The 27,746-nt window shown below is 36.0% G+C and overlaps 2 protein-coding genes across 2 annotated transcripts; both read left to right on the forward strand.

Moving 5' to 3' along the window:
- The first annotated feature begins 125 nt into the window (after window positions 1-125).
- LOC110705445 (probable serine/threonine-protein kinase SIS8) lies at window positions 126-14,485 on the forward strand. Its single transcript, XM_021883314.1, has 14 exons — window positions 126-1,023; window positions 1,420-1,860; window positions 2,912-3,015; window positions 3,217-4,016; window positions 4,104-4,355; window positions 8,003-8,043; window positions 10,256-10,324; window positions 10,433-10,533; window positions 11,302-11,380; window positions 11,481-11,579; window positions 11,836-11,904; window positions 13,424-13,473; window positions 13,558-13,734; window positions 13,867-14,485. Exons 1-14 carry the CDS (start codon window positions 559-561, stop codon window positions 13,946-13,948), a joined length of 2,829 nt encoding a protein of 942 aa, XP_021739006.1. The 5' UTR covers window positions 126-558; the 3' UTR covers window positions 13,949-14,485.
- Window positions 14,486-17,374: 2,889 nt separating this feature from the next.
- On the forward strand, window positions 17,375-27,311 carry LOC110705446 (uncharacterized protein ycf36-like). Its single transcript, XM_021883315.1, has 4 exons — window positions 17,375-17,953; window positions 18,119-18,147; window positions 25,713-25,769; window positions 26,890-27,311. Exons 1-4 carry the CDS (start codon window positions 17,455-17,457, stop codon window positions 27,112-27,114), a joined length of 810 nt encoding a protein of 269 aa, XP_021739007.1. The 5' UTR covers window positions 17,375-17,454; the 3' UTR covers window positions 27,115-27,311.
- Window positions 27,312-27,746: the final 435 nt, after the last annotated feature.

The following is a 27,746-nucleotide window of genomic DNA, read 5'->3' on the forward strand; positions in this document are numbered from 1 at the left end:
TTTGAATTTTTTTTTTTTAGAGAGGTTGAAAGAAGATGAGCAATGAGAGTGTGAGTGATGAGAGTGTGAGTGATGAGAGTGTGAGTGTTTTTTTTTTTAAGGTCAAGGGCAATTTTGGGAAACCAAGTGAATTTTGTGGGCTTTATGTAGTAATTTGTGGGCGATGTTTAACAAATCCCTTGGCTAGACTAGAAAACCCATGTTCTATTTTTGGTTAGTTTTTGAAACCTTGGAGAAATGAAAGGTTAAAGTGAGTGGTAGTGGTAGTGATAGTGGGATTGGAGGGAAGCAAGATAAGAAGAAAAAAAGTGAAGGGTTAAAAACTAAGTAAATTCGAACACTTTAGCTAAAAACTTGAACAACCAAAACCAAAAAAAAAAAAAAAAAAAAAAAAAAAAAAGGGTGAGAATCTCAGAAAACAAAAAACCAGAAGAAGAAGAAGAAGAGGAGAGAGAAAATTAAACCCCCAAAAGTTGAACAGCAAAAACCTTTCCCTCTTTCTCTCTCTTCAATCGCCATTAATGTAAAGCTCGAGCAACAGCAACAACAACAACAACTATGTCGAAGATGAAGCATCTACTTCGTAAGCTACACATCGGTAACGACCATCACAATCGCCATCACTCGGCGGCTCGTCGGATACCTAATAATCGGACTCAGGAATCGGAGACTTCAACGGCGACTGCGACGACTCCGCCGTCGTCTTCGTCAACGTCGTCATCGCCGCCGTCGGTATCTTCGAGTGATCGGACAGTAAGGGAATCGACGGCTACCACGCCGGCGACGGAGAATGTTGGTGGAAATGTCAATAGAAGAAATCCTGCTGATTTTAATTTGATTGAGGAGGATTTTCAGCTTCAATTAGCAATGGCGATCAGCGCTTCGGGATCCGAAACTCGAAAAGACCGAAACGATGATGAATCCGACCAGCAGATCATGGCTGCTAAGCAATTGAGTCTTGCGTGTTCGCCATCGGTGCCGGATAATGAACGATTGAGTGAATTTGTGTCGCTTAAGTATTGGGTTAGTCTTGCTTTTCCTAATTTTAGGTCATCAATTTTGAATTTTTTTGATATACAGTGCTTTATGGATGAATTGAGCTGAATTGATTGTATTTTACTGGTAATTTAGGTATTAATGGCATGTATATTTGGTTTTAATTTGTTTTTCAAAGAAGTAAGCATATGATTTTACCATTTCAAGTGTGGAATTTAAGCAAAGTAAAGGGTTGTTGCTGGATTTTGGGTTTTACTTGGGGTTATGTTAATTGCTGTGATGTTTGTGGCATTTGTGTATTGAAAATTTCGATTAGGTTCATTTCAATTATAGATAGCAAGTGATAATGGGACAAGCTAATGCTATATATGTAATATAGTCTGTGCAGTTAGTGAATGTATTCGAATTTGTTGCTCTTTGCAGAACTACAATGTTGTTCAATACGATGAAAAGGTAGTAGATGGGTTTTATGATGTTTATGCTGTCACTTCGCATTCAGTTGCACAAGGGGAAATGCCGTTGCTTGTGGATCTCCAAGCTGTTTCAATTTCGAGTAATGTTGAATATGAAGTTGTCTTGGTGAACCGGTCTATTGATGCTCAGTTGCAGCAGCTTGAGAATAAAGTGTATGCTATATCAGTAGAATGTAAGGTTCTGGGACATGGGATGTCTTTGAATGATTTGATTCAGAGTTTGGCTAATCTTGTTGTTGATAGAATGGGTGGTCCTGTTGCTAATGCCGAAGAAATCACAAAGAGGTGGCGAGTGAGAAGTAATCAGTTGAAAGCTTCTCTCAACACCATTGTTCTTCCTCTTGGTTGTCTTGATGTTGGGCTATCACGACATCGTGCTTTGCTGTTTAAGGTTTTGTGGGCTTGTACCTTTGTTCTAGACTCTCAATTTTCTTATAATTTTATGACATTTTGTTGCAAAATCTCTCTTTGATCTTTATTATATAATCATAACAAAGAGTCTTGATGTCTGATATATACACAACTTTGATGATGGGATTACTAATTTCACAAAGAGTCTTGTGGCAAGCTGTGGACTGGGATTTGCCTAGATGTGAATAACTAATTGGTTATCTTGTGAAAATTTTAATTGTTTTACATGTCATGGAATTTTAGTTAACTTAATTCGGTGGCTGATGTTGATGCTGATAGTAACTACATAAGCTGTTAAAGTTTTATGTATCTTATGGATTCTACATTCAGACTAATTTCTCAGTGTAAAGCCTTAATTTAAAATGTTCACTTGCTACTTAGGTATCTAATCAGATGAGATATTAAGAAATCTACTATGTAGCTACCACTTCTTCGTTCCTCTATGGATAAATATTCTGTGATTTTACATAATTATATATGAAATGCTATATTGAAATGAACCTTTTTACTAATTTTGTGACAGAAAGTTAGAGATGAATATTTGGATAAGTTTAAGTCTTGCAAAGTTGGAAAATATGTTATGGAGGGAAAAATCCTAGCTGGTGGATATTCTTGCTTTTCAACATTTTTGGCTATCCTTGTTTGCAAGGCATGGTTAGCATGATATACTAAGAAATATTTTTAAACTTAATTTTTGATGTCTAGTATGACTTTTAGGTTAAAAAAAAAAATTGTGTGCTTACTTCCTTTATTGTTTTGCATAGTATATGTGAGATGTGGTTTTTTTTTTTCTTCTTCATTTGGTGGTTTAAGAGGGCAGACTACTGTTATTGGGCTCCCTTCCTGTTTTGGTTTGTTTTCTGCTATCTTGCATTGTATAATTTGCAGTATCACATAATCACCTGTTTTGCTAGCCTGCTAGGGACTCATTTGCTAACATTGATCACACTTATTCATTTGTATGTTTCTGTAATATGCTTTGTTCCTGTATATACTTACACCAGAAAGAAATTCAACAATTTTTGTACCAGGTACTAGCTGATAAGTTAAATCTTCCATGCATGCTTGTGAAAGGGAGTTTGTATACTGGCACTGATGAGGGAGCAGTGAACTTAATTAAATATGATGATGGAAGGTAAGGTTTATTGCTTTTGTTTTTGGAAGTCTGTAAAATTGTGGGTAAATTTTCAATCAATTTGTCTTTTCAAATGCTATTTGTGTGTCCTTCACTCCTTGAACCCTGAGTGCTATCTTTCTTTATATGCAATCTTGCTTGGTTGGGAACAAGTGCTTTCCTTTTATCTTGATGTTCAATTTTTATTGTGTTATATTGCAGTGAGTACATAATTGATTTGATGGGTGCTCCCGGGGCACTAATTCCTTCTGAGGTACCTAGTAGCCTTCTTTTGGACACTACTCTGGAAGCAAGGGGCTTGTCTGATAGCACTGCTGCTGTCAACAACTTAAGTTTGGTTTTGGACAAAGTGGTTCGGTTGGATGGAGATTTGCGTAATATTGTCGAGGTTCCTGAAGTGTTTGGCTCCAATTTGAAAGAAGCAGCTTCCTTGAGCCCACAAGCAAAACAAGTAAATGAGATTGCTGTTAGATCAGATTTGAGTGAGAAATCTGATTACACTTTTGAGCAGTCTTTTAGGCCGGAATACAATTTTTACGATTGCTCACCAAGTTCTGTTGAAGAAGCATCGCTGGCACAAGAAAAGAAAGTCAAGGATGTTTCAAAATATGTAATTAGTGCAGCAAAAGATCCTGAATTTGCACAGAAACTGCATGCAGTTTTGTTAGAGAGTGGTGCTTCGCCTCCAGCGGATTTGTTTATGGATATGAGTCCTAGTATTTTACGTGACAAAAGATTGCTTGAACTAATTCAACCGGTACGTCGAGAATTACTCTGTTACAACCCAGAGGGTCATAGACCTAGTTACGAGATGCCAATTGTATGCAACTCTGGGGTGCAGACCTTTAATCACTGTGAGAAGCGTGAACAGAATGTTGATAATGCAACACAACAGCATTCTCAACAGGATGCAAATGCTCCTTTTTCTCCTAAGCCTAATGCTGAGAATACCGTTCTTGCTGCAACCGAATCCAACAAAATGACCACTAGTGGCGCTACAGGTGTTGCTTTGTTTTCTAAGTTATTAGTGAGTAGACAGAGGATCTTAGTATGAGGGTGTATTACTTATTAATGTTTTTTTACTGCAGGTGACTCTTCCAGTGGGTTAGCTGGTCATGATGAACTGCCTTCTCGGAATTCCAGAGGAAAGATTTTGAACCAAACTGGATCAAATGAAGAGCCCAGTTCTCAGTTGGAGACTGCCAAGAGACTTTCTTCTGATAACCAGAATGAGGGCCTTAGCCCCGTCTCTAGTGAAGGAGTCTGCCCTATGCTTGGTGAATTTGCAGAATGGGAGATACGATGGGAGGATCTGCAGATTGGAGAACGAATTGGGATAGGTCAGATTCTCTACATCCTCATTCAGCTAAAATCTGATGTTATTTAGGGTTAAATACTTAATTTTAAAATAACAAATGTGTGTTATGGCCTCTCCCATCTTTTTGTTGTTTATTTATGATGGATTGATTTTGACTTGACTCAGTAGTTTATTTATCGATAAACTAGATCATAGGATATTATTTTATTGAAAGGGTAGGTGTGATCAGAAATAGTGAAGCCTTTTTTTTTAGAGAGAGAGATATAGAGAGATGAAAACGAAAAGTATAGAAACTTTAATGAGACGATGAATTTATCGTAAACCTTAAGCATTTGCTTAGGCCTTCATATCCCTATTATGTGATATTCAAGTTAATGTATAAAATGCAAGACTCCAAGTGTAATTTCATAGATAAGCATATAACTTGAGGGGCCGTTTGATTCGCGAGGGGTAATCGGAATGGAATGAACAAAGGGAAAGACAAGGAATGAAATGAAAATACCTAAAATTTTCTATGTTGTTTGGTCTTAAAAACAAAGGGAATGAGGGCCACCGGTCCCACCACCACACATCCACCTCAAACCTTCATTCTCCACCGTTTCCAGCCACCAAACCACTCGCCGCACCTCCCTCCCCCTTCGCCTCCCTTCGCCGGTCATCCCCGCCCCTCGCACAGCTCTCCCCGCCCCTCGCAAACCCTCCCTCAACCCCGAAAAACCACCATCAGCCTCGAATAAACCCTAGAAACTATTCTCCCTCGCCGTTTGAGGTGCGACAACCTCCCACAAGGGTTGGGGGAGGTGCGAAAAGGGTTGAGGGAGGTGCGAAAAGGGGCAGCGACGTGCGATTCCGGTGCGAAAAGGGCAGCGAACGATTCGATTCCGGTGCAGGGGAGAGTCGGTGAGGGTCGGCGAGGGGCGGCGAGGGTCAGGTAGGACGGTGGTTGGGTTTTCTGGTGGTTGGGTAGGTATGAAGGTGGTGATGTGGTGGTGTGGTGGTGGTAGGGAATGGGAATGGAAATACCTAGGGGGGGTGGGGAATGGGCTTAGAAGGATTTGGGGGAATGGATGGGAGAAAGGGAATGAAAAAAAAGGGCTAACAAACAGCAACAAAGGGAATCAGGGTAGTTGATTCCTTTTCCCTTTGATGAATACCCCCAACCAAACGGCCCCTGAAAGTTTTCTAAGATATTCCGAGCCGACTAATGTACTTGATTCAAATCCTTATGTCTCCTATATGATGTGATGCGGGAGCTAAATGATGATCCAACTATAAATATTTCATTGATATCCTTGGTTAATGGAGTTGGCTTGTATTTCAAGTTTAAAAACCTTGTGTATTAATATATGGGTAGATTGGATAATTATTGGCTTGGCAGATATGATTCATGATACAATGTACAAGTTTGAGTTGTTTCCCATTGTATTTCATTTGTGATTGGGTTTTAATGCATGTTGATGTACCATTATTTTGGGGTTAGATCTCTCTTTGCTCCTAACTAAGAAATGATGTGCTAGGAGAGTAGCAAATGAAGTAGAATAGTTATAGTTTAATTAATATTAGGAATAAGTAAATTTAGAATTTAAGTTCGATTAAGGGTAGCAAGAATGCTTATGTTGAGATGGAAGTGTGGGAATATCTTGAGTGATAAAATTAGGAATTTATATATTTGAAGTTAAGATGGAGTGACAGATATTGAGGTTTTGGGAGAATCAACTACATTGGTTTGGGCATGTGAGACGTCAACTAGATGATGCCTAGTTAAGGAAGGTGAATAGTTAGGATAATGGAGATTTGAAAAGGAGTCTAAAGAGGCTTGAGTTTGATAAAAGGCTTTAAGAACGACATGAAGAAGGCAGGTTTGTGGGTGCATTTAGCATTAGATAAGAACAAATGGAGAAAAGGGATCTATGTGGATCATCACAAGAAATTAATTCTTGGTTAATGCAGCTGGCCCCATACATTTGAGGATTTATCTATGCATTTTTTTTAGAGATGCCTAAACAGTGTTCCACTTAACATTTAAAGAGTTATTTTCTAGTATTATTTTAAAGAATATTAAAGAACCTCTGGCGACACTTTCATCTTTTTCACTGCATATCTTTGGCAACAATATCTTAAATGCGTATAATAAAAAAATTATAAAAGTTAATAATTTGACAGTATTCATCGAGACAAATTTAACAAGATATACTTCGTTCTTCTAGATGAAACACTCCGAAATTAACACTATTCACACACTGTACAATCTTTTTGTTTTTAATGATTTTTTTCGTAAGGAAACACATAATCATGTGGGGGTTTTGATAGATTTATCTTAGGATATATTTTCAATATCATTTTTTAAAAATATTATATGCATTGGTAAGCTTGAAAGATGAAGAATTTTATCTAATAAAACGGAGGAAGTATATGCAAATGTATAGGAAGATAGAAAGTTAAAGTTCTTTTTGGTAATCCCACGGTTTTGAATAAAATCCTTTGTTGCTGGCCTTGCTGTCTCGATAAATGGCAACAAATTAAGTGTTGCAATTATTTTCCAATTTTTTAAATATATAATTTTTTTGATTTATAATGTGATGACATATTAGGGTTAGGGATTAAATTTCTAGACTTTTGGGGTGTCGGGGCTCTTTTTTTTTTTTTTTTTTTTTTTTGGGGGGGGACTTAAGTAAAGAAATGGCAGTAAGATCATTAGCAGGTGGTATATAAGCTTAGATGATGCAGGAGCTAAAAGATGAATCCGACATAATCATTAGCTATTGGATTATTTAATAGGTTAATTAGGATTTTAGTGGCATGAAAGATATGATCATTGGAACAACTTGCATTCTAAAGTCTTTCCATGTCATCTGCGGTGGGTTTTACTTCATGTTGATGCAACATTTTTTTTTGGGTTGGATATGGTTCTTTCCCAATGAAAAATGGCTTTGGCATTATATCTTATTAGGGAGTAGCATGTTCATTTATTCCCTCTGTCCTCAATTTTAATTGTCACGCTAACTTTTATGGCTTGACCCGAATATATTTTATTACTCTCTGCCCACTACCAAAAGTAAGGGTCCTACACCCATCACATTTACTTTTGTTTTAAAATTTTATAGGTAAGTCAACAAAACAACTTCACCTAAAACTTTATGCAAACCTTTATGAGACGATTAAATTGGGACGGAAGTAGTTATTTATAGTTTGCTTGATCTTAGACATCTTTTAGAGTTATGGTGGATAATGTTCCATGAAATATTATGAGGGTGTAATTTCATTTATTATTTTCATTTTGAATTCAATAAAACTAGTTTATTTGGCTATTTCCGGCTACATTAATCCATATGATGTGTGATATATCTTGAAAGATGGAGATATATGGGAATATGAGTTTGCCTTCTATGCTTATATTGAGTAAGTGAATACTTGAAAAGAATTTGAACAGATTGCTAATCTAAATTTATGTGTGTATCATATTCAAATCAAAGATAAGGATCTTTCTTAAGAGACTGTATTTTCATCGTAGACCACTTATTCCTTCCATCCATTTGAAGTTACTGTATAAAGTCATCAAGATCCATAGCATAATGATTAATAATTAATTATTTTGACTTGTATGCCTTTATATTTTTTTTTTGATGGGTGAAAATAATATGAGTTTTCCTGCTCTTATCGTCATCACAGGTTCCTATGGTGAAGTTTACCGTGCAGATTGGAATGGCACTGTAAGTACTTTCTTCGACACAATACATATTTTGCTGTGACTTCTGTAGTTTTCCATGGATTTGCATGCTTGTAATATATGTATTGTTGAAGTTTCTGCCCCTTTATCTTGAAATTCTTGTTTGTGCTGTTAAGGCTCATACATTAGGGGTTTGTTGGAGGATTTTGACAGCAACTTTTAACAATTAGATTAGATTTTGGTCATGTGGTGAATATGTCTTGCTTGAGAAAAAAGAAAAAGAAAAAACCAAATTTCCATTTAATAGTATTGAAATTTTATTTTATTTATGAGCGTTGGAACTTTATAGTAGGAATTATTACTTTTGAATGGAAACCAATTAATCACCTAGGAAGCACATAAACACTCAGTGGCTAACAATTTGAGGAGTTTGACAGCAACTTTTAACAATTAGATTAGATTTTGGTCATGTGGTGAATATGTATTGCTTGAGAAAAAAGAAAAAAAAAAAATCAAATTTCCATTTAATAGTATTAAAATTTTATATTATTTATGAGCGTTGGAACATTATAGTAGGAATTATCACTTTTGAATGGAAGCCAATCAATCACCTAGGAAGCACAAACACTCAGTGGCTAACATTTTGTTTTCCTTGAAACGTTTTGAATATCAATGAAATGATGCATAGGTGCCTCAGGAATACCTGTATTGGTTTCCAAAAATTTTGTGTTATAAGAGATCATAACTTTAGATTGAACAGAGTTAAGTTTTTATTTATGGTGGACATAACGTGTTTGAAACTCTACAAAGCTCGGAAGCAGAACCATAATTTATTGTGCCTCATTTTGTCTCTCTTCCTCGGTTTATATCAGCTCCTCAAACTAGCCAGAAATCTGGTTGTTGCTGGCAGTTTCCATGGATCTTGATCGGCCAACCTCTTTAAAGCTTCTTTGCATGTATTTCGTTGTGTTCGCCATTCGGCACCCAATCTTCTTGGTTTTAAAGTTTTCATCTGTACTCTATCCTCTCCCCAACATGCGGCTGCTTTTATCAGTTGACATCCTTTTCTTGCCCCTCTAGTCCTCTGATTTCTGTACATCTACCTCTTCATTGTACTTGCCATGTCTCTCTTTGTATTGTGATTTCTCTGTTGGGTTTCATTTTATGGGCTTGTGTTTCTGTGGTAACCAAATTAAAGCTCATTGATGCAAGGAGAAAGGAGTATTAATATCTAATAGGTTTGAAGAGTGTTTATTCTAGTATAATAATTGAAGGTCTAATACATATCCATGCTCTTTCTGCTCATTTATATAATTCTTGTTAATACAGTTGATGAAAAACCTGAGGGTGCTAACTCAGGAAACTTATGATCAGATGCAAGTCTTATTTTGCTTTTCAATCAGTGATGGTTTCTTAGTTCACATCAATTTGGGTGTCACCAGCAACAATGGAGAATTTTTGCTGATGTAAATTTATTTACCATGGCTATATTCGTATGAATAACACTCCCTTTGTACTTAGAGTCCCGTATACTTTTTTTTTGGAGAGTTCTAAGTTTAGGTTCTTTTCTCATTATACTCCATTTGTCCCCGAAAGAACGGCCCATTTGGCCTAATTTTAGTCCCAAAAAGAATGACCCATTAGCATTAAAATGCCCACCAATTTACAATAATATTTGTGCAAAATTAGCTTCCCCATATAAAATTTTGTTTTTCCATATACTTTTATTACTATCTCTCTCTACTTTATGTAAACTCCATGTAAATTTATCTTTCCAATATACTTTTATCTCTTTTTATTTAACTTTATTAATACCCGCGCAATCAACCCAAAAGGGTCGTTCTTTCGGGGACGGAGGGAGTAGAAATTTTGCAGGCTATTGCACTCTTAATTTGGGTGCAGTCAATTTAGGACTATTGAAGTGGGACAGGGGTAATTGTATTATGGGGATTGATGATTGCATTCCTGATATGAATTATTATGATGTAAACATGTGATTCATCCTATCCGAAAGATATACGTAGTACAGGAGTTCAATTTGGAATGAGATATCAATCTCTAATCTTAGTTACGCATTTACCTTGTGCTAATTTTAGCTATGCCCATATGTTGTTGATGTCAAATTGTAAATTCCCTTTTTTATTCCTTTGTCTGTTTGTGGCTACATATGTTGTTCGTCACTGTTATTCACGATGGCAACGCTTAGTTGCTCTGCTACTTTTTACTAATGTAATTAATTATTCTGTCTCTTCCAGGAGGTTGCTGTTAAGAAGTTCTTAGTCCAAGACTTAACTGGCGATGTGCTTGTTCAATTTAAGTGTGAAGTAAGTGTTGCTGCTGCCTTTTTCCTTGGTTTCTATTTTTCTTGTTAATTGTTGTTATTTCTTCATTGATTTATTTGCTTATTGACTTTGTGTTGGTTGTTTCTGTAGGCAGAAATGATGATAAGGCTGAGGCATCCTAATGTTGTTCTCTTTATGGGTGCGGTTACCCGGTCCCCAAATCTTTCAATCTTAACGGAGTTTATTCCCCGGTTAGTACTGCATCTATCCATAGCAGAATCATTCTAGTTGTCAGATTTAGTTGCACGTAAACTATAAGTTAATTTTAAGTCATGGATTTTGCATATCATCTATTCTGAAATGTCTTTTTTATTTAAACAAAAATGTGGTCATATTAGGGATTTTGTTTGGTGTTTATTGTATTTATTATGGTTCTTTAGATTCTGCTCTATGTTACCACTGATCATTTAGAGGCTTTATGCAGTTTGAGTGTATGTTAGGTTAAGGTGGCAGTTAGCAGCCTAGCTGCTTTAATATATACAGATACTTATGAGAAGACACAATTTGATGTTGGATTTTAAAGGGCACAGCAGGAGTGTAGTTTTATTGCAGTACATTATTATGAAGAAATAATTGGGTATCTAGCAAGGAATTCACAATTGTTTTCGTAAATGAACAACGCATGTGGCAACGCATGTGGGAGTTGCAGCGCTGTAGGGATTTTAGGAAGATTAGAACACAATTCTGTCAAATACCCAGTGAATTTCTAAGCATGCATTGACGAATCACAACAAAGTTATTGTATAGGTGTTCACAACACATAGATAATGAACCCACCATTTCCAATGTAACCTGAATTCATTAGACATGTACTATACATGATACTGCAAAGCTTAAATTTTATGAAGCTCCCTGTATGACAATTGACAGGAAAGAAGTATTGTTATCATTTTTTAAGCTATTTGATTTAGTTTTATCTGCTGTGCTGCACTTCTGAACATTGTATTGTTGTTATGCAGGGGCAGTTTGTACAGATTATTGCATCGATCTGGAGCTCAAATTAATGAATCAAAACGAATGAAAATGGCTCTTGATGTGGTATCATTTCAGTTCTATTTCATTAGTGTTTTTTTTTCTTTTTTTCTCCTTCTCTTTATATGCTTTGCAAATGTTAATCCTTTCATTTACATATTTTTAGGCTAGGGGAATGAATTATCTGCACACGAGTCATCCTACTGTTGTCCATCGAGATTTGAAGTCTCCCAATCTTCTTGTCGATAAAAACTGGGTTGTGAAGGTTAGTTTTTATGCTCCTTGTATTAAGTCCAATTTGTACAACATGGATGCTATGTTTTTGTGTCAAATGGAACCATTCAAGCTTTAGTAAAATGCTCTTAACTTGAAGTAACATCTTATTTAACTATATCTTGCATTCCATTTTGAAATTAAAAATATTTCAGAAGATGCATGTGTGCTGGCTCACCTATGTCTCGTGAATTTAGACTTTGTATATTTCGGCAGAACTCTAACACAATTGTTAATGTCATCATCAGGTCTGTGATTTTGGTCTGTCACGCTTGAAGTACCACACTTACTTATCTTCAAACTCTACTGCTGGAACGGTAAACCCTTTGATCATCTATGCATTCTTGCATTTTATAAAATGTGTTATAGGAACTAGAGTATTAAATCTAGCCTGTTTGATGGTGTGTGTCATTGTTCTTTTATTGCTCATCAATTTTCTCTCTGCGTTCTGTGCATGGCAAAGTTCTGTCAGTGTTATTGACCGAGAACTTAAACTACACAACTCTTTTGCTCTCTTAAACCAAATTCTGGATAATGTAGCCTTATGTAGGTGACGATATGTAAATGTATTAGATGTTCTCGTCTTTCCTTTTTTAAAAAAGAAAACAGCACTGCAAATGATGCCGATAAAACTGCTTCAGATTGCTTAGCTAGAGAGGCTATGCACTTGCAATAATGCATTTGAAACCCAATTAGTCTAGAATAGCAAACTAAGGGGTAAGGCAGTCTTAGTGGGATGCATTTGAAACCACATGCTTTCAGTTGAACCAACTCTTAATATAGCAAACTAAAGGGGGGGGGTCTAAGGCAGTCTTAGTGGTATGAATTTCGGGAAAGAAGCATGCATATCGCTTGGAGCACCATGTGCATACTCTCTGATCTTAAAAATAAAACAGTTATTGTCTGAGATTGGCTATGGGCAACCAGCCAACCACTTATATTTTAAACTCTGTGTCATCCATCTAGCTGAACAAGTGTTATGAGTAGCTAAATTGGTTTTAGCTTTCCTCTTTGAATTTTATTGGAAGAACCTCTTTTTTAATATTTTTGGGTGGGTGGGGGGGGGGGGGGGGACAGTGAAGGGAATGGAATGCTAAAGAAAGTTTCTGTGTTTCAATGTAATTCATTTCTGATACTAGTTTACTGAAGCCTTCGTCTCCTTATCAGAGATTTTCAAAGTCTGTTCGACCAGTTTCATGATAACTTACTGTCCATTTGCCACTCGCCAAAACTGAGTGCAAATTCTCTATTGTTATTTTGCTGATTTGTGTTATACCTTCTACCTTTGATTGGATCCTAGCATTGAATAAGGTTTGTGCTGACCATTTCAAAACATTGTACCCCAAGTTTTGTATTCATGTCGAAGTGTCTTGAGTCTTCTGAAGAGTTGTAGCTAAAATCAGAGTGCATGCGACAGTATTTCTCTCCTTGTATACAAAATATTTCATAAATCTATTCACACTTAAAAAAAGAAGAGAACAGCGGGGGAATTGGTAGGATATATAATGAGAATGCGACCAAATATTTTTCTATCAATTAAACAAATGAATTTTGAGGCTATATTATTAAGACTGGGATATTCATGTCGAACACAGGTATGTCTGAGTGTTTGACTTGTCTATTTATGAATTTTGTATAATTTGGCCCCGAAAGAATTTTGCTGAGTGTCCATACCCCAGTCAGTGTCGAGGTTCCGGCATGGGTACTTAAGGTCAAATGAATCTTTTTTTTTCAATAGCTTTGAGGAATAAAATTGAGTATGGAATTCTGATCTAGTATTGAAGCCCTGAAAAGTGTCTAATTATGCTGACTTCTATTACTGCTAACTGATTGCAGCCTGAATGGATGGCACCTGAAGTTCTAAGAAATGAGCCATCCAATGAAAAGTAAGTTAAGTTGATTCAAAGCGTGACGTGTTTATGACTATGTGATGCATTATGCAATCTTCTTAATGAAACTGCACTCTTCAGGTGTGATGTTTACAGCTTTGGTGTAATATTGTGGGAATTGGTTACATTAAGTGTACCATGGACTGGGTTAAACCCCATGCAAGTTGTTGGAGCTGTTGGTTTCCAGAATAGACGCCTTATAATCCCTGAAGAGGTAGATCCAGTGGTCGCCCAGATAATTCGGGACTGTTGGGAAAAGTAAGTCATCAATTCACTTTTTGGTCCAGCAGCAGCGTAATTCTTTTCATTAAAAATCTTGGCGAATGATTTTTTTTTTGTTGCTGATATTTTTTCTATTTCCTTGGAAATTTTCTTGATCTCCTTTCACAGTGATCCTCGATTGAGACCCTCTTTCTCACAGATTATCTCTCGCCTTAAGGGTCTTCATCGCTTGGTTGTACAAAAAGATTAAACAAGTGTGATATATCCATTGTGTTCATAGTTAGGATTTTTTTGCTATGCTCGAAGAGCTGGAGTAACAGGAGCAGCTGAACTGTAGCTGTGTAAACTGGTATTTTTGTTGCAAAGAAACACAGAACTCTGGACTGTCTGGTGTTGGTTCATTCGAAGCGGGGACTCAGCACTACCACTTCAGAAGTTCAATTGTGAGAGCCGTGGTTATCCTCAAAAATTGATCGGCTGTGCAAAGCGCAGTGGAGGTTGCCATGGAGGGTTAGCTGTTGTAGGATTGCAAGTGTTAATATTATTTAAATATGTGCAAGAAAATACTGACAAAAGAAAATTCCAAAGTGTATAAGTTTCAGTTGGGATAAAAAAAAGTGAAAATAAAGTTAATAAAACCACAGTTTTGTGTTTTTTTTTTTGTAATTTATTTTTTGGCAATATTGTTTTCTACAAGCAATTGAAATTGTAAACACTTGGTTTATATATTTACTATTGTGGAATGTAAAGATGAAAATGGGGGGAAAGCGAGATAGCTCATTCCTTATTGTGTTTGTTTTACTTTGGGGGTGGGAGGGTTGACAAGGGCCATAAGTTAGAAATACATTGCTGTTTTCTTGCACTTTGGTGCCCTGCAGTTGCAACGATTGTCGTCGTTTTGGATTGTTTTCTTACATTTAGCATAGGCATTAATGATAAAATTGGATTTTGGATTTGTATCTTGTATAGTTTAGGGAGTTTCTTATGATTTATTTAGGGACTAAACCTTATGATTTATTTAGGGACTAAACTTTGTTCTTTTTCAGGTCTTTTGGGGCTTAAATTTTGAAAATTTTGGGTTTGGGGAAAAGGACACAACTGGATGGAGGTTAGAAAAAGTGTGTACATCTATTTCTGCATTTTGAATTCTGATATATATTCATGGGTATTTGTTGCTCATCTAAGATCTTCAAATGAGAAAACTTTTTTGTCAGTTAACACCTACTCTATAGTCTATACAAGGAAAATTATTTATATTTCATGTGCACATTTTTAAGGATAAAACGTGCGCACAGAAGAAATTGATGGGATAAAATAAGCTACAATATTAAATTCGTATATTATTGGAACGGACCAAATGGTTATATTTGCATGGTAAAAAAAATATTTTGTTTTTTTTTTGAAAAAAAATAAAAAAATTGAAGACCCTAAGTTAATTAACAAAATTGTTTCAGGATTCAAGAAAAAAACCCTAGCCTCCTTTTCTCTCTTCTCTCTCCTAAACCTAGTCTCCATTGTTAATTTTAAGGGGCTTCCATCGGATTTCACCGGTGGAAAGCCCCAATCTTTATTTTCTTTTAAGCTTTTTAATTTGTTTTAGGTCACAATAATGTTTCCTTCGAAAGAAAGGGTTTATCTCCTTCGAAAGACAAGGTTTTTTCGATCTCCTTCGAAAGACAAGGTTTTTCGTACTCCTTCGAAAGACAAGGTTTTTCGTACTCCTTCGAAAGACAAGGTTTTATTTGTGCTTAATTTGGTCTCCGGTTGTGCGGGGCTACTATTGATTGTGGCTCGGATTCGGGTTACAGAATCAACACAAGAATTTACTTTCTCACAAAATTGCGAAGCGACGACGGATCCACTCAAAAAGTTGTATGAGACAACGAATCGAGAATATGCCGAATTGTTATATTTATGTATTTGGATTCTTTGCCCTTCCCCGATTAATTCTTGTTTGATTTTGTTAAATTCGTTTCATTATCATTCATTGTCAATTGTAGATGCCGTATGGCTTACATTAATGAAATTTAGTGTCCTTTTAGGACTTTTTTCAAAAAAAAAAAAAAATTAACAAAATTGTTTCTAAATAAAAGTTAGTTAACTAAATCCGTTAAATAACATAAATAATTAATCAAAAATAGAAAATATCTACTGAAAATAACATAAAGTATGTTGCTTTTCTCCTACTAATTCCCCAACCCAATATTGCCTAATGTCTCGATAATCACCTCCTGCTAGCCACCATCATATATTATTGCATCTACGCTGTTTTCTCATGTATCGTGGTATCGCCCCTATCATTACAAATTCTTAAATAAACCTGGATCACACTAATTTATTATATTATGAATTATCAACATTAGAGACAATATGATTGTTTTATTAATTAAAAAAAAGTCACTATATTAAATAAAGATTTTTATGTGAATAAAAGTTAGTGTGACATTATAAAAGCATAAGAGGTTAATTTTTCTAATAAAATTTTAAATATAATGATCAATATGAATACTAAAGATCACTATGTTAAAATTAGGTCACTATTTAACGTAATATTGTTCTTTAAGTTCATAATAACATTAAAGGTCACACAAGTTTTTAAAAATATTATTATGTTAAAAATAAGGTTACTATATTTAAATTAGGGGTCACTATGTTGAATATAATGTCAGTTACGTGTGTATAAACCTTAGGTCCACAATAATATTATTATGGATCACGTCCACGCAAGATTTTTTGCCCTATCATTCCAATTGGTTAACTGCATTATCCGTATTTTTATTATCCAATCCAATTACTTCTTTTGTGTCACTAAAATTGTATTTGAGACAATGAGACTATAATGTAGGCAACAAGAGAGAGAGAAAAAGGTAGCATATTGTGTAAGTTGTTAACTCGAGATTATACAAAAAAGACAGAATATATAAGGAGAATAACAAGGTGGGGAGAGACAAAGGTGAGGCTAGGCATTTGGATACATTTTGAAAAAACAAGTTCAAATAATTTGGATTCTTGAAAAATAATTTCTAACAAGTTTAGTTTAGCTAAAGTGTGACCTAATTTAATTTTATATGTGCCTAAACTAGATAAAATTAGTCTAATTAAGAAAACTAGTTTATGATAAGTGAAAATCAGGTGAATAAAACACACTTTAAATATTCTCTTTGATAATTTTGATCTCCAATTTTTATTTACTTGTCTCATTACCATTGCCACATTCCTATGCAATTGAAAATTATAAATGGGTTAATGAGTTTAGGGCTCAAATATAGGAGAGAAAAATATATTTTGAATGAAAAATAAGAAATCTAGGCATCCAAAGAAAAGAAATTTGAACAAGTAATAAAGTGAAAGTTTCGGACTATTTGCATACAGTGAGTGATTAATCATCTTGGACATAATTCTTCAAATGTTCCAAGTATAGCGCTTTCTTCATCGCACATAAGTAGTTTATGTGGGAAAAGTGTGAATCAGTAACTATGCTTTATGAACAACATAGTTTAGTTGGTTAAATGTTAAGGTAATATTCAATCTAAGATGACAAGACATGAAATCAAATCTCGTCTACATCATTGTCTTAACCGATCTCTAATGAGTAATGACCCGACCAACTACTCATACTCGTTCTCCAAATGTATATGTAGCCAGGTAGGAGCTTCCTAGAGTACAAAATGTACTAATGAGTCATGAATGACTATATATACCTCTTGCAAAATTCAGGCAGAAATTTCTGCTTCTCAGATAAGGGCTTTTTAAGCCATGGCCAAAACCTTCTTCAACTCACCAAAACTTTCACTTTCACCCTCAACCTTCTTCATCTTCTCCACCCCTTTCTCTCTCTTACCTTCATCCAAACCCCTCAATTTTCCCCCAAAAAGATCAATCAATCTTCCCTTAAACCCTAACCCTTCAAAATTCTTCAGAAATTACAGCACCCCACCAGGAACAGAGTGTCCTGTTCCATTAGATCAACAACCCATTAATGAATACCAAAATCTATCAAATTCCTTTCCTTTTTCATGGCCATCAGGCGATCTTGTTGAATATGCTTCTAGATTGTTTGCCACTGGTCTTTCCTTTGGTCTTCTTGTAGGATTACCCGTTTCTTGGTTTGGTTCAGTCGGGTTTGATCATGACCCGGTTAAAGTGGTTTTGGGTTCGGTTTCGAGTGGACTGTTTGTTGTTACTTTGGCTGTTCTGAGGATGTACTTGGGTTGGGCTTATGTGGGCAATCGCTTACTCAGTGCCACTGTTGAATGTAATGTGATCTTCTATTTTTACTAGTAGTATTTTTTTGAATTTGAATTGTATGTTCATTCGAGAGCATGATGCGTATTATTGCTTAATTTGGCCGCGGGGAGGGTGGGGGATGTACTGATTTGTGGGTATGTGTCTGATGAATGTGTTTTCTGTTTGATTTCAGATGAGGAGACAGGATGGTATGATGGTCAGGTATATTTTTTGCTCACACATTGCTTATTTCTATTGGTTCTAGTTGAATTTTCTCAAAGATTAATGTTTGGAAGAGATAATGAGAATTTAGGAAAGTTGATTGAAATATTGAAATGAAAAGTAGGAACTTTTTGAATGCAATTGAGTAATTAATGCTTTGAGTTTTTTATTGAGCCCTTGTAAACTTAGGAATTATACTTGGAAAATTGTAATGGCAAAATGTAGTGAGTTTATGGGTGGAGGTGTACTTTTTGAATGGTGAACATGGGTCTTTTTGATTTCTAGGGATCATTGAGATTCTAATTGAGGTGCTAGTTTCTTTTGAGGTTTGAAAATTTTGAAAGCAGCATCCATCACTCATCTCAATTCCTTAGTGTTAGAGCAATTATTGCCTAGTTATCATCGTTGAAACCAGGAGAAAAAGGTTGTTTGAATATGAGGACAATGATCGAGTTACCCCGAGGTTGCTACACTGTGATGAGCAAGCTCAGTTGTATCTTTTATTTGATGCAGAAGCTTAGGCCTTTCTGTCGCGGGTAAAAGGAGTAGCTGAACCCTAGGCTCTTTGGTAAAAATCCTAACATAGAGTCCCATGACCATTGTACTTCCATCTAGATAAAAGCAACATGTTTTTCTCCTTCTACTCTTCTTTGTTGTGCCTTGAATTCATAAGGTTGCTATCTATCAAAAAGAGGTTTCTAGGATGTGTAGTGTTTTTTGAGTTGATGCATGAATTTATGTCTTAGGGATTTAGTATCCTCTTCAGTCTGTGAAATTGGTGGGAAGTATCTCAAATTTTGAGTTGGATGTTCATATCTTTGTAAAGGTTTAAGCGTGACATTATAGGTTAAATGGTATGCCCAAGTCACCTCAATTTGTTTAATGGATTCAATTAGTGTCGAGGGCCCTATACCTCATGGGATTAATTTTGAGGATTGAGTCATTAAGCTCATTAAGGCAAGAGATAAGAAGAGTAAGGAAGAGATAATACAAAGATTTATGACGCCTTGTCTAGATGGACCGGTTTCCTTGAAGATGGTGAAGTTGTAATCATTTAGTTCGTTAAGGCACAATCAATGTCATGGGAGGAATTGAGTTTGAATGGCTTAGGATGCTGGCCTAATTATCAAATTTGCTGTATAAAAATCTGTTATTCAGAAAGAAAGTCACTGGCTTACCGCGGTTTGGGATTGGAGTATTAGCTGTAGTACCATTTATGGTGCTAGATCATATAGCACTGTCTCATGAATAGAAATTGTTTTTATTTCTTTGCTATTTGCTAAATTAGTTGTTGGTGATGTATATAGACAACTTGATCATGATTTTGTAATATAAATTTTGAGCTTAAACCACTCCTGGGATATCTTGGACTTAATTTGTTAATAGAAGTTTCTCAAAATGAGATACTTGTCTGTCTATAAATTTTTTTTTTAGTAAGATTTAGCTTTCTCTATTCAGTTTTATGATCTGACCCTAAAGACCCTCCTAATGAATCCAAACCTCCAAAGTAGGATCCAAATTTGACCATTTCTGGTAGTATCAAAATTCTATTTAATTTAATCACTTACAATCATGAAACTGTTTAAAGAAGCAGAGGAAGGCTGAACCTTTCAAAATACAGAAAGTTTTGAATGTCCAGGCTTGAACTTATGCCATTTGGTAGAGGACAATATATAATTTCTGATCAGGCCATACAAGAATATGCTGTGAACATTTAAAGAGCTGAATGCAGTGCTTACTCTTAGTGAAGCCACCCTGCTGTTTAGAGCTATCAATGAGAAGGCAGTAGGGGAAATGTTGTTCTTCGCCTTCTTCCAACTTCTGATTTAACTAAAGGATGATGTTGGGTTGAATTATTGGGTAGCAGTAGAGCTGTCAAAAGTTGACCCGACCCAAAATATTGACTCAAACCCGATTATTAACCGACCCATCTGAACCCGAAAAAATGGTGACCCAAACCCGATCTGAAACCAACCCCTAGACCCGAGTTGACCCGAGTATGTGAGATCCGAACATGAACTGACTTGGAGATGACCCGATCCGAATGTAACTCGTAAATTATTGACCTGAACCGAAAGTGATCCAAACTCGTTTTAACCCGTCAAAACCCGAATTTAACCCGACTTGTTACTAACCTGACCTGAATTCAACCTGACCCGTTCCTAACCCGACTCGAATTTAACCCAACCTGTTAAAAACCCGACCCGAAATCAACTCGACTTGTTATTGACCTGACCCAAATTCAACCCGACTTGTTATTGACCCGATCCGAATTTTACCAGACCTATTACTATCCCGACCCAAAAATTCAACCCGATCTGTTACTAACCCGACTCGAAATCAACACGACTTGTTATTGACCCGACCTAAATTCAACCCAAATTGTTCCTTACCTGATTTCAATTCACCTTAAATGCAATTTAGACCACCTTATTATTGTTGAGCAAAACATTTTGTCTACGGAGACCAAGTCGGTCCAGTCCAGCAAAAGAAAGGAGCATCATCCTCAAATTTAAGAGTTAAATATAGTATATATTTAATGTATGGTCAAAGGAGATAATTATCTTTGTAAATTACAGATTATAGTTCCCTAGTATATTGCCATATATATTATAGTCAAAGGAAATAATTGGCTCTTGATAAAAATAATAATTATCTATTAATAGTTAGTTGAACCCGAATATGACCTCACTTGGAAATGACGTGACCTGATTGTAACCTGCAAGTTATTGACTTGAACATAACCCGACTTGAATCCGAGAATGACCCGACTTGAAAATGACCCAACCTGATTATAACCCGCAAATTATTGACTTGAACCGAACCTGACTTGAACCAGAGAATGACCCGACTTGAAAATGACCCGACCTGATTATAACCCGCAAATTATTGACTTGAATCGAACCAGACTAAAACCCGAGAATGACCCGACCTGATTATAACCCGCAAATTATTGAGTTGAATCGAACCCGATTCGAAGCCGAGAATTACCCTAATCCGTTTTAACCCGTGAAAACCCGAATAGAACCCGACCTATTGTTCACCCGACCCGAATGTAACCCGACCCAAAAAGCATGACCCAACCCAAACACGACCGGCCGACCTGCATAAGTTATGGAATTAATTTGAATTGACCCGACCCGAGTTGACCCGACCCACTCTTACCGACCCAAACCCAACACATTTACCCAAATTGACAGCTCTACCCGAAATCTCCAAAATTTCTAGAAGAGCGTGGATTTTAGTCTTCAATTTTGGAATTTTTTGACTTTTTTTCGCCCGAATATAAAAATTGCCGAAATGTTTACCATGGTCCCTAATACCATCTGGGAGTCCAATTGGGTGGGTGGAACCATCCAGTTTTCCTTTAAACGACCAATTTACCGGTTTACAACTTGCATCGATTTCATTAACTCAAGCCTACAACGAACATGCATGACAACAAATAATGATCATATATGATTCCAAACGCCATTATATGACCCTGGATATATCCCCTAGAATTTCAAGACTTTTCGACACCAGGCCCCGAAACCTCCAAAATTTCTCAAAAAGTGTGGATATTAGCCTTTAATTTTGGAATTTTTGACTTTTTTCGCCCGGAAATAAAAATTGTCGAATTGTTTACCATGGTCCCTAATACCCTCCGGGAGTCCAATTGGGTGGATGGAACCATCTAATTTGCCTTTAAACGACCAATTTACCGGTATATAACTTGCACCGATTTCATTAATTCAAGCCTACCACGAACATTAATGACAACAAATAATGATCTGATTTGGTTCCAAACGACATTATTTGACCCTGAGATGTAATCTCTTGAATCTCAAGGCTTTTCGATACCGGGCCCCGAAAAACCTCCAAAATTTCTCAAAAAGAGTGAATATTAGTCTTTATTTTTGGAATTTTTAGAATTTTTTCGCCCGGAAATAATAATTGCCGAAATATTTACCATGGTCCCTAATACCCTTCGGGAGTCCAATTGGGTGGGTGAAACCATCCAAATTGCCTTTAAACGGCCTATTTACTGGTTTATAACTTGTAACGATTTCATTAAATCAAACCTACCACGAACATTTATGACAACAAATAATGATCATCTATAGTTCCAAACAACATTATATGACCCCGAGATGTATCCCCTAGAATTTCAAGACTTTTCCACACCGTGTCCGGAAACCTCCAAAATTTCTCAAAAAAGCGTGGATAATTGGAATTTTTTTGACTTTTTTCGCCTGGAAATAAAAATTGCCGAAATGTTTACCATGGTCCCTAATATTCTCCGGGAGTCCATTTGTGTGGGTTAAACTATCCAATTTTCCTTTAAACGACCAATTTATCTGTTTACATTTTGCACCGATTTCATCAAATCAAGCCTACCACGAACATTTATGACAACATATAATTATCATAAATAGCTCCAAACGGCATTATATGACCCCGAGATGTATCCCCTAGAATTTCAAGACTTTTCGACACCGGGCCCAAATCCTCTAAAATTTCTCAAAAAAACGTGGATATTAGTCTTCAATTTTGGAATTTTTTGACTTTCTTTCGTCCGGAAATAAAAATTACCGAAATGTTTACCATGGTCACTAATATCCTCCGGGAGTCCAATTGGGTTGGTGGAACCATCCAATTTGCCTTTAAACGACCAATTTATCGGTTTACAACTTGCACGGATTTCATTAACTCAAGCATACTACGAACATTTATGACAACATATAATGATCATATTTGGTTCAAAACGACATTATATTACCCCAAGATGTATCCCCTAAAATATCAAGACTTTTCTACACTGGCCTCGAAACCTCCAACATTTTAAAAAAACGTGGATATTAGCCTTTAATTTTGGAATTTTTTGCTTTTTTTTCGCCCGGAAATAAAAATTGCCGAAATGTTTACCATGGTCCCTAATACATTCAGGGAGTCCAATTGGGTGTGTGGAACCATCCAATTTGCTGTTAAATGGCCAATTTACCGGTTTACAACTTGCACGAATTTTATTAACTTAAGCATACTACGAACATTTATGACAACATATAATGATCATATTTTGTTCAAAACGACATTATATTACCCCAAGATGTATCCCCTAAAATATCAAGACTCTTCTACACTGGCCTCGAAACCTCCAAAATTTTAAAAAAACGTGGATATTAGCCTTTAATTTTGGAATTTTTTGCCTTTTTTTTCGCCCGGAAATAAAAATTGCCGAAATGTTTACCATGGTCCATTGGTCCCTAATACATTCCGGGAGTCCAATTGGGTGTGTGGAACCATCCAATTTGCTGTTAAATGACCAATTTACCGGTTTACAACTTGCACTGATTTCATTGATTCAAGCCTACCACGAACATTTATGACAACAACTAATGATCATATATGGTTCCAAACGACATTATATGACCCCGAGATGTATCACATATAATTTCAAGACTTTTCGACATCGGGCCCCGAAACCTCCAAAATTTCTCAAAATGCGTGGATATTAGCCTTCAATTTTGTAATTTTTGACTTTTTTTTGCCCGGAAATAAAAATTGCACAAATGTTTACCATGGTCCTTATTACCCTATGGGAGTCCAATTGGGTGCGTGGAACTATCCAATTTGCTGTTAAACGACCAATTTACCGGTTTACAATTTGCACCTATTTACCGCTTTACAGTGGCCAATTTAATTAACTTGCACCGAACCCGACTTGAACCGAATTTGACCCTAACCCATTTTAACCCGTCAAAACCCAAATTTAACCCGACTTGTTACTAACCTCACCTAGATTTAGCCAACCCGTTCCTAACCCAACCCGAATTTAACCCAACTTGTTACAAACTCGACTCGAAATCTACCCGATTTGTTATTGACCTGACCCAGATTCAACCCGACTTGTTATTGACCCAACCCGAATTTTACCAGACCTATTACTTATCTAACCCAAAAATTCAACCCGATCTGTTACTAACCCGACTCGAAATTAACACGACTTGTTATTGTCCTGACCTAAATTCAACCCAAATTGTTCCTGACCCTATTTCAAATCACCTTAAATGCAATTTAGACCACCTTATTATTGTTGATCAAAGCATTTTGTCTAGGGAGACCAAGTCGGTCCAAGCCAGCAAAAGAAAGGAGCATCATCCTCAAATTTAAGAGTTAAATATAGTACATATTTGTTGTATGGTCAAAGGAGATAATTATCTTCCTTAATTATAGACCATAATTCCCTAGAATATTGTCGTATATATTATAGTAAAAAAAATAATTAGCTTGATAAAAATGATAATTATCTATTTATAGTTAGCTGAAACCGAATATGACCTAACTTGGAAATGACCCGACCTGATTGTAACCTGCAAATTATTGACTTGAACATAACCCGACTTGAATCCGAGAATGACCTGATTTGGAAATGACCTAACCTGATTATAACCCGCATATTATTGACTTGAACCGAACCCGACTTGAACCCGAGAATGACCCGATTTGAAAATGACCCGACTTGATTATAATCCGCAAATTATTGACTTGAACCGAACCCGACTCAAACCCGAGAATGACCCGAACTGATTTTAACCCGCAAATTATTGACTTGAACCGAACCCGACTCGAACTCGAGAATTACCCTAACCCGTTTTAACTTGTGAAAACCCGAATTAAGCCCGACCTATTGTTCACCCGACCCGAATGTAACCCGACCTAAACCCAATAAGAAGTATGACCCGACGTGACCCAACTCAAGCATGACCCAACCCAAACCCGTCCCGCCTAGGTTATGGAAATAATCCGAATTGATCTGATCGGAGTTGACCCAACCCACTTTTACCCGACCCGTTTACCTGAATTGACAGCTCTAGGTAGCAGAAATGAAGATGCCTACATTAGGAGGCTGGAACCTTTATTTAAGTTTGGGCATGAATTATGTAGGAGCCATAACTAGAACAGGGAGTAGTGTAACTATAGGGATGGGCACCATTTATTATGGTAATGACTTTAAGAAAATATGTTGCTTATATATATATATACTTCCTCTGTTCTTTTTTACTTGATCTGTTTCTTTTATCACGCTTGCCAATGCAAAACTTTAACGATCAATAACTTTAATTCTCGATAAGTAAAAATTATAGAAGTTATATATTATGATAGTACTTGTTGAGACGAATTTAAAAATATCTTACATGAATATGTTTTTCTTTAATTATTATTCACAAAACACGGTCAAAGGAGGAATGGTGAATAGTGTAAAAGTCAAAGCGGGTCAAGTAAAAAAGAACGGAGGAAGTATATATAATAATTTCATAATTAAGTAATTTTTTGTCTACTAAATTAGGAATTCTCTGTGTGACTGCTTGCTTTTGCTTTGTTGAACTCACTAATTGCTTATTTTTATCCCCTCGTCAAAACAAATAGGAAAACAAATTTTTGACCGAGTGCAAATATTTGTTTTTTGACCGAGTGCAAATATTTGTTTTTTGACCGAGTGCAAATATTTGTTTTTTGACTGAATGCAAATATTTGTTGAATCAAATATTACAAAGTTCAAAATTTGTTCTGTGTCATTGCAGATATGGGTCAAGACTGCTGAGATTCTGGCACGTGATCGCCTCTTAGGCTCATTTCAGGTTTGATATATCATTTTATATTGTACTTATTGTTTTGATCGAGCTTTTAATGTTGATAATTCTTATGGGGTGAGGAGAGAGAAGTGCTGGTTAAAGAAGCGATAAATGATGGAGTCTAAAAAGGGTTTTAGACTTTTAGGTCACATCCCTAGAGGTATTTTTTAGGTCTGCTTCAATTTTCCCCTCATATTTTAAAGGGAGGTGAAGCCATTAAGTTGTAGGAGTGAGTGACACATCATATGTGTGGCACAATGGTTTGTTGAAATTATTAGTATAGATATGCTTTGCAGGGTTGTTGAGGTTGTATGACTATAATTTCATGTTCAATGCTATGTTCATTTGATTTAAAGTTAGAAAATAAAACTGTATTATATTCTGAAAGAAGTATGGAGTACAATGGTGTAACTTGATATGCATAAATTACCATTGGGGAGCAAAAGATAAAGCGAAAGAAAATGAAAAAAAGACTCTCCAGACCATTTTTCAAAGTATTGTAACAAAATTAAATCATAGACCTCTTTTATGCTCCATACTCATATTTTTTGGGGAAAATATTTCCCACGAGAAACTGTGACATTTTCTTTTGAAAAAAGGAAAGCAGAATTTTACTGTCATACCTCGTCTGAATTTTCTCATTAATGATTGCTTCTTGAAACAGCATACTTATCTGTCTACAATATCACTAAATAAAACTTGTTAGACTCTTTTGCATTCCAAAATATAAAATGACTATCAATTTTTAAAAATCAGCAAAAAGTCGTGGATGTAAAATGTTCTTTTGTAAATTTGTTCAGGATATTAGAATGAAAAAACAATTTAGACTTTATTTGTAGGAAAGTCAAGTTGGTTGTGCACTTGGTGTTTTTAATGCCCATGTTATATGCTGGATGAATGTTCTTTAGCATGCTTAACTTCCACTTGTGTATGTGAACAATCTGAAATTGGACTCTTTGCTGATACAATATGTGGAATGGAGGCATTGGAACTGTAGTCAACACCTAACTGAAAATTGGGTCTGGGACGGAGTCTTCATTTTGCCTTTTTTCCTTTCTTCAGTCTTTATTTGGGGCCAGGGGGAGTTGCACTCTTATCATTATCTACATCCGTGTCTGATTTCCAGGTGAAGCCGGTTCTAATCAGGTTGAAAAACTCTCTGGTCGCACTCGCAATATCTTTATTTATAAGTGTTGCTCTCTTAATAAATTATGAAGGGAGCCAGAAGGAACTCCGGAAATTTTCTAATGAAGCTGGAGATCGGGTTGTTGCTGGAGTTTACAATGATGCTTCTGCTAGATCATTTGAGCCTGATGCTTTCTGTGGTGAACCTGGTCTGGTTGCTGAATGACTCCGTGTCTGGTAGTGTGTAGCACATAATGTCTGTTAGTCTGTATATCTGTAGTGTACATGCCATATAGTATAATCCTTGTATATCAATCATCATAGACTTCTGTATAACATTATTATACTCTAAGGTTGGCTAATTAGCCTCTTTTATATCAGATATCAAATGAACAGATTACAAAAGGTACAATTGTTCGATAATTGGAGTATTATTATATATGTCATGCATCCGAAAACATCATGCTCCTGCTCACTTTTTGAATATATTGGTACAACTAGTAAACAAAAAGTTCAAATATTGTTCCATTCAAGTCCATTACTATTGGATAAGTATAAACTCGTAAAATAGATTTCAGAAGAAACTTACAAGCATGGCAATAGGTAGGATTGGCTTATGGCATGACAGAACGTGGAAGCATAACGAAAACAGTTTTAGAAGATGCATGCGTACTGGCTCACCTATGCCTCAAGAATTTAGAGAATGTATATTTCAGCAGATTTTAAACACAATTGTTAATGTATGTGATTTTGGTCTGTCACGCTTGAAGTACCGCACTTACTTATCTTCAAACTCTACTGTTGGAACGGTAATCCCTTTAATGCTTTAGGCATTCTTGCATTTTATAAAATGTGGTA

The sequence above is a fragment of the Chenopodium quinoa genome, unplaced genomic scaffold (genome assembly GCF_001683475.1).
Source record: "Chenopodium quinoa cultivar QQ74 unplaced genomic scaffold, ASM168347v1, whole genome shotgun sequence".
NCBI lineage: Eukaryota > Viridiplantae > Streptophyta > Magnoliopsida > Caryophyllales > Amaranthaceae > Chenopodium > Chenopodium quinoa.